The sequence below is a fragment of the Schistocerca gregaria genome, chromosome 8, assembly GCF_023897955.1.
Source record: "Schistocerca gregaria isolate iqSchGreg1 chromosome 8, iqSchGreg1.2, whole genome shotgun sequence".
NCBI classification, from domain to species: domain Eukaryota; kingdom Metazoa; phylum Arthropoda; class Insecta; order Orthoptera; family Acrididae; genus Schistocerca; species Schistocerca gregaria.
Window position 1 is genome coordinate 458,329,884 of NC_064927.1, and position 13,594 is coordinate 458,343,477.

Genomic DNA, 13,594 nt, shown 5'->3' on the forward strand with positions numbered 1-13,594 from the left:
TTTTTTTTTTTTTTTTTTTTTTTTTTTTTTTTTACAAACATTCGATATGCTAACCCATGAGTGACCCGGCAGACGTCAACACGGAAATCGAATTCTTGTCACCATGGCCACCATGGCATCTTCGACTGTGACAGTCCGCTTCTCTTTGCCGGGCACGAGCAACCCGTCGTAACGAATTTGTTGCATCAGTGGTAAGTGGCCTTCCTTGTTGGTGGCGTCTTAACGTACTTGGTTCTAAACATCCGTTGAACAGCTGTAGCACACTTGTTTTTGTCGAACTCCAACACACAGAAAGCTCACTGCGCACCTGAACTCGCCATGTTTCCATTCGGCAAATTACCGAACTATGCTGTGGCGGCATGCATGAAAGAAAACTTTAAGAGTTTCTCTCCAAAATGCCATCTGTATGAGATCTGTACAATGTTTGGTTCTTGTGCCATAAATAATTGAAAGTGTTCTCAGACTTTATGTACACCCCGTATAATCTTTCCTCACTAGATGGCGTTCATAAGACGTCAACAAATCTCTAAACACTCTTACGCGGAAGTGGAATTTAGTTATGCACGGGATAGTAAAATGTGAACTTCAGTGATTGCTTAGTGTAAACATTGATAATGAGTTGAAGAAAGGAGCTATCAACAGAAAACGTTAAGTAATTATGTCTTAACGTGCAGCCGGTCTTACTATGTGACAATACAGGCCAGCATATGGACCGAACTCGAAAGGTTAGGCCAAAAGTCACATAAAAAGTGATGACAAATATACGGTAGTCACATAATAAACGTGATCGTTCAAAACAGTGCCCGTTTTATGTGCAGAAGTCAACCGTAATACGAAAAAGCTGTGGGTGTAAGTACTGCGAAAGACACCTCAATGGGTGTGTGAAGGATAAGAAACTATTAGTGACAGCTATTGATAGGCAGAAGAGGCTACACTGTGCAAGAAAACATGAAAATTGGGCAGTAAATCAGTGGAGAAAGGTACTTTTCACCGAAGAATCCAAATTTGAGGTCTTTGGCACAAGCTGATACAAGTTTGCTAACAGGTTGCCAGATGAACGAATGTTACACCAGTGTATATCTCCAGCATTAAAGCAGTTAAGGGGTTCCCTCACAGTCTGGAGATGTTTTGGAGCCGGTAAATCTGGTGATCTTGTACAAATAAACGGAACAATGAAGAAAGGGGATCACCATCACTTTCAGTATCGTGCAAAACCACGTGGAAGATGTTTGATTCTCAATAAATTCGTCCTACAGCAAGATAACGACCCAAAACACTTTTCAAAACTGTATAAAGCGTATTTGGCACGTTTAGAAAAAAAGAAGGATCTGAAAAATATGATTGGCCGCCCCAATCCCCCGACTGTGGTCCTATTGAACTGCACTGGTATCGCTTGGATGTAGTAGTTAAATCAAGGCTTATTACCAACGTTCATCACCAATGGACCAGACTACAAGAGGAATGACAGCATATCATCGAGGAAACCCCGATGAAGCTTCTCGCGTACGCAGAGCAGTGATTAAAGCCGAAGGAGGCTACTTTGAGGAGAGTAGAATTTGACTGCGTGTATTTAGTTTCGATAAAACATTGTTACAAATATGACTTAGAAGTGTACCTAACATTCCTGGCTCTAATTTGCATTTATTCCTCAAAACCACAAATGTCCAAAAACTTTTGAGCGATAGTGCATGTAAACTTGCAGAGGTAGCTAACGACTTGGGAATCACACTGTTCTGCTACCCGAAGATGATGTTTTCCGAGTTTTTAACTGACCATTTTCGGTAGAACTCTTGGGGAGCTGTTCAGAACGGTAATCAAAGCTGTTATACAAATTTGTTTTTTATGTCGTGAAAGTAAGTCCCTCACTATTGCAATTACTTCATACACTATTACCTGCACAACAAAATGTCGTTAGAGTTTTCGATAGAACTCTTGGGGTGCTATCCACAACTGACATCAGAATTCTAAAGCGATTTTGTACACTTTGTGAAGTGAAAATGCCCCTCATTATTGCAAGTATCTCATAAACTGTTTTCTTAAAAAAGTCATTAGGGTTTTCTGCAAAACTCTTGGAATACATTCAGAATTGTGATCATACTTCTTTTTCACAAATGGCAAATCATTTTTTACAAGGTAATATTTTTCCGATTACTATTGTTTTCTTCGCAAAATTCTGCGGAACTATTCACCTTTGTACAGAAAACCCTTAGAACTGGACCATATCTATCTAGAATTCTGAAAAAAGGATATTTCTCGAAATTGAGCTCTAACTTCACCAGAGCTCAATCTTGCATCTTTGTTCCAACTGACGTCTTATTATTGGTGTTGATGACTGTGACACTGATAAATTTGGAAGAAAGAAGAAGAAATCCAAGTGAGGATATGTATATTGGGGGAATGGGAGAATTAGAGTTAATCCGCTGGGACGTTTCATAACAGCAGATAGTTCTTCATTCTGATATTCATTCTGATAGAATTGATGTTAATTAGACCCTCATCCTCCAAGTGTGTAGAGAAGTACTGCTCTGAAATGAGAAAAAGCTAAACAGTAATATTTTATTCTAAGTGAAGGTTGTTGTTGTTGTTTTTGTGGTCTTCAGTCCTGAGACTGGTTTGATGCAGCTCTCCATGCTACTCTATCCTGTGCAGTCTTCTTCATCTCCCAGTACCTAGTGCAACCTACATCCTTCTGAATCTGCTTAGTGTATTCATCTCTTGGTCTCCCTCTACGATTTTTACCCTCCACATTGCCCTCCAATACTAAATTGGTGATCCTTTGATGCCTCAGAACATGTCCTACGAACCAATCCCTTCTTCTGGTCAAGTTGTGCCACAAACTTCTCTTCTCCCCAATCCGATTCAATACTTCCTCATTAGTTATGTGATCTACCCATCTAATCTTCAGCATTCTTCTGTAGCACCACATTTCGAAAGCTTCTATTCTCTTCTTGTCCAAACTATTTATCGTCCATGTTTCACTTCCCTACATGGCTACACTCCATACAAATAATTTCAGAAATGACTTCCTGACACTTAAATCTATACTCGATGTTAACAAATTTCTCTTCTTCAGAAACGCTTTCCTTGCCATTGGCAGTCTACATTTTATATCCTCTCTACTTCGACCATCATCAAATATTTTGCTCCCCAAATAGCAAAACTCCTTTACTACTTTAAGTGTCTCATTTCCTAATCTAATTCCCTCAGCATTACCCGACTTAATTCGACTACATTCCATTATCCTCGTTTTGCTTTTGTTGGTGTTCATCTTATATCCTCCTTTCAAGACACTATCCATTCCATTCAACTGCTCTTCCAAGTCCTTTGCTGTCTCTGACAGAATTACGATGTCGTCGGCGAACCTCAAAGTTTTTATTTCTTCTCCATGGATTTTAATACCCACCCCGAATTTTTCTTTTGTTTTCTTTACTGCTTGCTCTATATAGAGATTGAATAACATCGGGGAGAGGCTACAACCCTGTCTTACTCCCTTCCCAACAACTGCGTCCCTTTCATGTCCCTCGACTCTTATAAGTGCCATCTGGTTTTTGTACAAATTGTAAATAGCCTTTCGCTCCCTGTATTTTACCCCTGCCACCTTTAGAATTTGGTAGAGAGTATTCCAGTCAACATTGTCAAAAGCTTTCTCTAAGTCTACAAATGCTAGAAACGTAGGTTTGCCTTTCCTTAATCTTTCTTCTAAGATAAGTCGTAAGGTCAGTATTGCTTCACATGTTCCAACATTTCTAAGGAATCCAAACTGATCTTCCCCGAGGTCGGCTTCTACTAGTTTTTCCATTCGTCTGTAAAGAATTCGTGTTAGTATGTAGAAGCTGTGGCTTATTAAACTGATTTTTCGGTAATTTTCACATCTGTCAACACCTGCTTTCTTTGGGATTGGAATTATTATATTCTTCTTGAAGTCTGCGGGTATTTCGCCTGTTTCATACATCTTGTTCACCAGATGGTAGAGTTTTGTCAGAACTGGCTCTCCCAAGGCCGTCAGTAGTTCCAATGGAATGTTGTCTACTCCGGGGGCCTTGTTGCGGCTCAGGTCTTTCAGTGCTCTGTCAAACTCTTCACGCAGTATCGTATCTTCCATTTCATCTTCATCCACATCCTCTTCCATTTCCATAATATTGTCCTCAAGTACATCGCCCTTGTATAGACCCTCTATATACTCCTTCCACCTTTCTGCTTTCCATTCTTTTCTTAGAACTGGGTTTCCATCTGAGCTCTTGATGTTCATACAAGTGGTTCTCTTTTCTCCAAAGGTCTCTTTAATTTTCCTGTAGGCAGTATCTATCTTACCCCTAGAGAGATAAGCCTCTACATCCTTACATTTGCACTTGCTGCCGATCTCATTTTTGAGACGTTGGTATTCCTTTTTGCCTGCTTCATTTACTGCATTTTTATATTTTCTCCTTTCATCAGTTAAATACAATATTTCTTCTGTTACCCAAGGATTTCTACTAGCCCTCGTCTTTTTACCTACTTTGTTTTATTGTATTATTGATACACAGTTTTATACAATCACATGTATATCAGTTTATTTTTAATTGAATTATATTTTTTCATTCCTCTTAAAGGAACTACAAGCCTAACACATTTATTTTCACTACCACTCGTGTAAACAAATCTTTTGTCCGCTATATCATATTATTCTGCTAATTTCATTGTTTTTAAAACTATTATCTTTATAACCTGTAGCTTATGGATCATGTAATAGTAACAAAAATAAAAATGTGAATGTAGGAGAAACTCATTTAATGAAAATTAGAAAGTTATATTGCTAGGTAACGTTGTGTTTTACATACGAGTGAATAATGACGATAAGTACTTACCTGCCAGGTTTTTTTTGTCACTTGTTTTGTCTTTCTGAAAACAGAATTTGATGCTTTACAACTTTTCTCTTATAAAATTTTTGCGGCAATATGACCAATTCTCAGATGCTGTACGTTTTACAGCGTCGAAACGAGTGTTTTAAAAACGAATGAACATTACCACTTTCTGACGTAGCGTATCTATAGCAGAATCTAACGTCCTATATATCTGGAAATCTTGGCTTTTTCGATAAAACACTTACTTTCAGAGAAATTTGAAAAAAAATACAGATAAAGTTCGAAACGTGTATCGTTTCTTTTCATTAAGGCTGATGCTCCATTCAGAAATTAGTGCAATCAGATTTTTGACATCAGATCCCTACTTTTATGGTTAAAATAGTTTCCTGAATTCCATTAATTTTTGGTAGGCAATCCCCATTTTGGAGGTAATTGTATTGGCCTAACAAGGCAATAGAACTGCAGGAACACACAAAAAGCACATACAAATGTACCTTTCAAATCATCTGCACACTGTGGTCTTTTTCTGTCTACTTTTTTTTTCTCTTGCGGGAGAATTTGACAAGTGACACAAGGAACAATAAAAATCACAGTGTGTCTTCTATTGAAATTAGCAGGCACAAAAAGGCGACTGATCATATTTCCTCTTCAGTCTCTCTTTCGTCTTGAGAGTAGATATAATTTTTGTGACAGTCAATTTCTTTGGCTTTAACAATAAATCTCTCGCTTATGACTTATTAATTCTATCAGTGCACAGTGAGATCCCACAAAGAAACCATAGATTAACACGTAAAAACTAAGATATTTACCACAATTGTTACTGATATTCTATAAAGCATTTCTGTAACTGTCAAAAGTATAGCCATAAGATTGATGCACTGTCTGTAGTTTTCAAATGCAGGGAATTTTTTCATTTGCAGAAAGGAAGGATAACAATGTGTATATTTGGTGTAAAAACCCTGCTTCTTACAAAGATAACTTACTGATACCAGTATGCACAAAATAATTTCTGTCTACAGAAAGCACATCTCTGAAACTATATTGCCTGATGAACTACAGCAGATGTTATAGTGTTCTTCTCTATTTAACAGTTAGAATTTAAAATCTTAATCATATGTTGGATAGGAACCAGAGAATTTGCAGAATGTATCTTAGTTCAAGACACCTTATTTAAAATAATATTTACACAAGTGATGAGAAACAATGATGAATGATTGCAGTATTTCTGCCAATAAATTCCATTAAGTCATGTTCTACTGTACAAAGCAGTTTCATTCTGGATACAAAGAAGCTTTTGTTACGAAAGTACACAAATAGCAGAGTGGAGTCAGAAGCTGCGCATAATTCGTGTAAGCTGTGAATTTCAGTCTATATTTAATTTTTTGAATGACCCAACTGTACTGTAGCCGTTATTCAAATTCACACTTCTGATGTCACGTTTATTTTCATCTGACTTTAGGGACTCTTCCTCATGGAACCAATCCTTGTAGCTTTCTAGTTTTTTTATTGTTTCACCTATAAAAATAAACATAACGATATCAGCTAATATTCAACAATGCATTACAGCCATGGAACATCACTGACAAGGAAGAAAATTTGAAAAATTATCCACTGGAAGGTTTCTGTACTTACTGTGAAGGGAATCACAGGAGTTCATTTCTCCACTGAAGTCCTTTGGCAATAATCTTTGTGGTACATGCTTGTAAAATTCTTCGAAGTTGTTCGATGTGTGAAAATGTAGCTGAAAAGCAAAGTAAAACATTAAATTTTCTTTTCCTAGCTATTTTCCTTTGTTATTCAGATAAATTATTTCCTATGATAACATCATTTTCATATTAGTTCATTTAGTCTCACATCGTCTTATGTTGGATCTATCATGTGAGATAATCCTTGGGTCGGTGGAAGGAGTCGAAATGTAGACTGTTGCAGACTCTGATAAACTGAACATGTAAACTACATTTATGGCTGTCTATCTTCAGTGAAAGATAGATTCTATTATTTGTAAAGAACGTGTAAGAATTAGAAAGATTTTAGATTGTCGTCTGACACAATTTTCAGAAAATCCACCACTTTATCCATCTGCTGTTCATCTAAACTGCATAGTTATACTGATTACAGTTATATTTCTCAGTGAGTAGGCTAATTAACAATCTTGCATTATCAATATTTCTTTTAATATCGGAACATTTGTGGCACAGAATTATTGTGTAAGCTAAAACCTTACCGCTTGCATATGCTCCTGACTCATAAACGGCTTAATTATACTCATAATACTGGTGATGACAGAATTCACATTTATTACGTGGATTCCTTTCCTACGTAGTGGAATTGCTTCCTGCAATAAACACAAACGACAGTATTAGAAGACATACTCAGCAACCACACTAAATTAAATTTCAAATATTCTTAACGCGTTCTTGAACGAGAATAACGACACAGGTTACCTATAAGACATTTTAGAATGACCTCGCAGTGATATTTTATTGTAATATGTGGAAATAGTGCTAACATTTGCAAGATTTATTGTTACGATGTACTTTAGTATTATATTACATGAAACACAATCCATGGTTCTTGCAGACCACAGCGGGAAAAGAAGTAAACAACGTACATTTCATTTCATATGAAACTTTTCTATGGCCCTATATCTGTGCTGCGAAACTCGCGGAGAACAGCTTCCACAAGGCTGCCAATAGAAATTTTCACTTCACGCTGTTCACGGATATGCATGCTGTAATGTGTTAATCTAACCTTGTGTTTCGGATCCGAAAGTAAGTTGAATACAGAGTTTCAGAGGACATTTACAAAGGCAAAGCCATCCTCAAACGATAAGACAGTTTGCAGTTATCATCGTATTGGAGGAGGAATGTCACTCATCTTCCTCTGACCTTCAAACTGAGTTACCCAGCTAGTGGTATCCACATATTAACGTGAATGATGACAGAACTTAGCAATTTTCATATTACCCAATCGTTGCCAGAAGTGATAAAAGCGTTTAGTGAGAGAAAAAAAATCATAGGACCAGCTGAGAAGTGAACTATGAACCTTTGGATTTGTAGTTCAGCACTTGCCAATTTAGCCACCGATCCACACATCGAAGACTTGTATAGGGTTTATTTTTACATTGCATTTTACATTATGTTACTCGCATTCCATGGGTCCCAGGGAGTGTGGTCTCTGAGATGTGCAGAGAAGTTTAATGTGTCCATTTCATTTAACTTAATTGCAAAACGATTATACGACTTAACATTACGAAAGATTATTGTATAACAGTGCCAATTCTAATTAAAATACAAAATAAACTAAAAAATAAAATTTTCGAAGTTTTGTAAAGATTATGATCTTCCATGGAGTTATATTACCTACTGAACGCCCCTCGTGTATTTCCCTCTTTGACTTTCCATGTAGAATGTCAAAATCAAGTTCTGGAGACGCTCTGCACACTACTACTGTATTTCATCAAGGAAAGCTGTAAGTAGGCTGTTTAGGTTTTTTATGTAAGTAGGCCGTTTAGGTTTTTATGTTGGTAACGTCACGCAGCGCTCTGTATTAAAACCACTGACTGTGCTGTGTGCAGTCTGTGGCTGGTTTGCATTGTTGGAATATTTGCTATTGTAGTGTTGGACAGTTGGATGTGAACACATAGCGTTGCGCAGTTGGAGGTGAGCCGCCAGCATGGTGGATGTGGGGAGAGAGCTGGCAGAATTTTGAGAGCGGACGATCTGGACGTGTGTCAACCAGAAAAAGGAAATTTTCGAAGTTTTGTAAAGATTATGATCTTCCATGGAGTAGAAGGAGTTGCCTAATAGCAAGCTCTCCGCCACATGACCTACGTGACATTTAAACCTTCTCTACTACGGAGGGTCGTATGCGACCCAGTTCAAAGATACACTCCTGGAAATGGAAAAAAGAACACATTGACACCCGTGTGTCAGACCCACCATACTTGCTCCGGACACTGCGAGAGGGCTGTACAAGCAATGATCACACGCACGGTACAGCGGACACACCAGCAACCGCGGTGTTGGCCGTCGAATGGCGCTAGCTGCGCAGCATTTGTGCACCGCCGCCGTCAGTGTCAGCCAGTTTGCCGTGGCATACGGAGCTCCATCGCAGTCTTTAACACTGGTAGTATGCCGCGACAGCGTGCACGTGAACGGTATGTGCAGTTGACGGACTTTGAGCGAGGGCGTATAGTGGGCATGCGGGAGGCCGGGTGGACGTACCGCCGAATTGCTCAACACGTGGGGCGTGAGGTCTCCACAGTACATCGATGTTGTCGCCAGTGGTCGGCGGAAGGTGCACGTGCCCGTCGACCTGGGACCGGACCGCAGCGACGCACGGATGCACGCCAAGACCGTAGGATCCTACGCAGTGCCGTAGGGGACCGCACCGCCACTTCCCAGCAAATTAGGGACACTGTTGCTCCTGGGGTATCGGCGAGGACCATTCGCAACCGTCTCCATGAAGCTGGGCTACGGTCCCGCACACCGTTAGGCCGTCTTCCGCTCACGCCCCAACATCGTGCAGCCCGCCTCCAGTGGTGTCGCGACAGGCGTGAATGGAGGGACGAATGGAGACGTGTCGTCTTCAGCGATGAGAGTCGCTTCTGCCTTGGCGCCAATGATGGTCGTATGCGTGTTTGGCGCCGTGCAGGTGAGCGCCACAATCAGGACTGCATACGACCGAGGCACACAGGGCCAACACCCGGCATCATGGTGTGGGGAGCGATCTCCTACACTGGCCGTACACCTCTGGTGATCGTCGAGGGGACACTGAATAGTGCACGGTACATCCAAACCGTCATCGAACCCATCGTTCTACCATTCCTAGACCGGCAAGGGAACTTGCTGTTCCAACAGGACAATGCACGTCCGCATGTATCCCGTGCCACCCAACGTACTCTAGAAGGTGTAAGTCAACTACCCTGGCCAGCAAGATCTCCGGATCTGTCCCCCATTGAGCATGTTTGGGCCTGGATGAAGCGTCGTCTCACGCGGTCTGCACGTCCAGCACGAACGCTGGTCCAACTGAGGCGCCAGGTGGAAATGGCATGGCAAGCCGTTCCACAGGACTACATCCAGCATCTCTACGATCGTCTCCATGGGAAAATAGCAGCCTGCATTGCTGCGAAAGGTGGATATACACTGTACTAGTGCCGACATTGTGCATGCTCTGTTGCCTGTGTCTATGTGCCTGTGGTTCTGTCAGTGTGATCATGTAATGTATCTGACCCCAGGAATGTGTCAATAAAGTTTCCCCTTCCTGGGACAATGAATTCACGGTGTTCTCATTTCAATTTCCAGGAGTGTATATTTCGCGCCACGGATAACCTAGAGGGCGCTTCATGCTGTCGTCCAAGAGCACGTCCTCTTCAGTCGATAAGGTACGTACACATATTCACTTATCCCCCCCTATGGTCGGATCCGAACCAACAGTAGTATATGTGTGATCTGAAGTCACCGTAGCACAGGAGTGATACTACTATGTCCGTCCAAAAAGTTCTGAAACTGATTTTGTTCCTGGCCTATAAGGGATGTGAGCGCAGTAATTACGGTGGCCGCTTGAACAAACAATTGTAAACAATAGATGCGCATTTGCCCCGTCGGTTGTGAGTAGGCAGTGTTAAGCAGTGGATCTACGAACGTAGTTTGTCGACCTTGCATAAAAGTGACAATGGAGTCACTTCTCTCACTCAAGTGCTCAAGACATTCACCAAAATGTTTTAAAGAAGACAAAAGTGTTTGAGAAACCTGTTCTGCACACCTTGACTTCCGAATAAAACGACGCGTTGACGCCTGCTACGAACTGACTGAAGTGCAAAATGCGGACTGTTCTTGTCTGAAAAGAAAATCGTCACAGTTGACGAGGCTTCGTGTTATCAGTATGAACCTACCACAAAACGCCAGAGCACAGAAACTGACAAGAAAGGTGAACGCTTCGGCGACATAACCGACACTGAAGCCAATGCGACGTGCAAGTTGAACATCCCAAAGAAAGAGTCAAGGTGTGCAGAACAGGTTTCTCAAACATTTTTGTCTTATTTAAAACATTTTGGTGAATGTCTTGAACACTTGATTTAGAGCTGTGACTCCATTGCCACTTTTATACAGAGTGGACAAACTACGTTCGTAGATCCACTACTTAACACTGCCTGCTCACAACCGACGGGTCAAATGCACATCTATTGTTTACGGTCGTTTGTTCAAACAAAACAAAATGGTTTTACGAAAGATCTGTGCGTTGTGTTCAAGCGCGAGGAGACTGATAGAATACCCGAAGCATTAAAAACACCATATTAAGCTTTCTAAATATTGTATTACTTGTCGATACCTTTATGGGATTGACAGGATAGGCTCTGGCAAGTTGTTAAACACTTGAAACTTCCTGGCATATTAAAACTTTGTGCCGGACCTAGACTCGAACTCGGGGCCTTTGCCTTTCGTGCGCAAGTGCTTTACCATCTGAGCTACCCATGAACGACTCACGGCTCGTCCTCATAGCTATAGTTCTGCCAGTACCTCGTCTCCTATCTTCCAAACTTCACAGCTCTCTTGCGAAACCTTACAGAACTAGCACACTTCGCAGGAGAGCTTCTGTGAAGTTTGTAAGGTAGGAGACTAGTTACTGGCAGAACTAAAGCTGTGAGGAGCGGGCGTGAGTCGTGCTTGGGTAGCTCAGTTGGTAGAGCACTTGTCCGCGAAAGGCAAAGGCCCCGAGTTGGAGTCTCTGTCCGGCACACAGTTTTAATCTGCCAGGAAGTTCCGTATCAACGCACACTCCGCTGCAGAGTGAAAATCTCATTCTGTTGAACACATGTTTGCCCATGTATCGATTCATTTCTACAGTGATGTCCCTCGAAGTCTTTGTCGATATTGAATTAGGTCCTAGTGTTTTATTGTTTCCTCTGTTTTGTGAGAAGACAGAAATACTGATTATGGCAAAGGGCTATATGAATACATACACTGTAAGTAGTTATCAAAATACGAAATGTTTTGATAAGGTCTTCTTACTCTTAAGAATTTTATTAATCTTTATTTCACTTTTGTATTTCTCCAGAGTCGAGATAACTGGCTGGAGAATAGATCAGTGCCAATATTCACTCCTTACTTTGCTCAATTAGAGAAGACCAATATGCAAAGTGCGTTCAGTAAGTAACGCAACTGGTTTTTTTTGAAAGCAAGTTGGTTTTATAGAGGATTCCTATAACCTATATTTCCCAATCATTTGTCTACAAAACACTATTTTTCAACATAATCTCCGTTCAATGTGACGGCCTTACGCCACATTTCTGGTAAGGCCTGTATGACCGCAAGGTAACCCTATACAGGTCCACCTCAAAACCAACATCTTGTTCCTTCAGTAACCTCCCCATCATCCACGTACTGCTTCCCACGGAGTGCATCCTTTATTGGGCCCAACAGATGAAGTCGGAAGGTACGAGATCCGAGCTGTAGGGTCGATGAACGAGTGCAGTCCAAAGACGTTTTGTGAGCTCGTTTCGGGCTACAGAGACTTGTGTGTGGCCTTTCGTTGTGAAGGAGGAGAAATTCGTTTTCTTTTTACGGCGACGAACACAGTGCAGTCGTTTCTTCAACTGCCTTAGGGTACTACAATACACATCAGAGTTGATCGTGGCACCATGAAAGAAGACGTCAAACGAAATAACACATTCAGACTCCCAGAAGAGCGTCACCACGATTTTACCGTCCGAGAGAGTGGGGTTTGAAATTTTTCTTTGGAGGAGAGATGGTGTTGCGCTGTTCCATGGACTGACGTTTTGTTTCCCGTTCGAAGTGATGAACCGATATTTCATCGCCTGTGGCGATGTTCGAGAAAAAAATGTCACGATCGCCTCCTACGATGCAAGCAAATCCATACAGACTGTCCTTCGTTCCCCTTTATAGTCTTCTGGCAGCTAGGAAGCCAGTAGACACACAGCTTTGAGTACTCCAACTGGTGGACGATTGTATCAGCACTGAGAATACAGACGTCCGTTTGAACAGCCTCGTGTTTGATGGGGATCCGTCTATTACATCGATCGAGAGTGTCCACACGTTCTAACATTGCAGGAGCCACAGCTGTATGCGACTGGACGACACGCCGAAGACCGGACATATTTGCGCGACACACGCCTCGACCAACGACTTTCCATGCTTTTCTTCTCTGCCAAGTCTCTGTAGACATTCTGCAGGTGCCTATGAATATCTGCGATACTCTTGTTTTCCGCCAAAAGAAACTCAATGAAAGCTCTCTGCTTGGAACGCACCTTCGTTACAGGCACCATTTTGAAGGCCACGCATAGCGCCATCACCTATCGGAACTTCATGGCACTACAGATGCTGAAGCGGGAATATTCCACGATGTCCCACACCAAATGTCGTATTTTTTCAAGCGATACTGGCGGAGAAAAAAGTGTTGCATTACCTACTGAACGCCCCTCGTATATTTCCCTCTTTGACTTTCCGTGTAAAATGTCAAAATCAAGTTCTGGAGACGCTCTGCACACTACTACTGTATTTCATCAAGGAAAGCTGTAAGTAGGCTGTTTAGGTTTTCTATGTAAGTAGGCCGTTTAGGTTTTTATGTTGGTAACGTCACGCAGCGCTCTGTATTAAAACCACTGACTGTGCTGTGTGCAGTCTGTGGCTGGTTTGCATTGTTGGAATATTTGCTATTGCAGTGTTGGACAGTTGGATGTGAACACATAGCGTTGCGCAGTTGGAGGTGAGCCGTCAGCATGGTGGATGTGG

At 41.4% G+C, this 13,594-nt stretch overlaps 1 protein-coding gene across 1 annotated transcript in view; it reads right to left on the reverse strand.

Annotated features, from left to right (window-relative positions):
* Positions 1–5,765: 5,765 nt before the first annotated feature.
* Positions 5,766–13,594, reverse strand: part of LOC126284747 (alpha-tocopherol transfer protein-like) — a 44,739-nt gene continuing 36,910 nt past the window's right edge. Inside the window, exons 4-6 of the mRNA XM_049983890.1 lie at positions 7,066–7,176; positions 6,474–6,582; positions 5,766–6,356 (exon numbers count right to left, since the gene is read on the reverse strand). Coding sequence (XP_049839847.1) covers positions 6,205–6,356; positions 6,474–6,582; positions 7,066–7,176 — 372 coding nt within the window. The 3' untranslated portion in view covers positions 5,766–6,204. The remainder of the gene's footprint in view (positions 6,357–6,473; positions 6,583–7,065; positions 7,177–13,594) is intronic.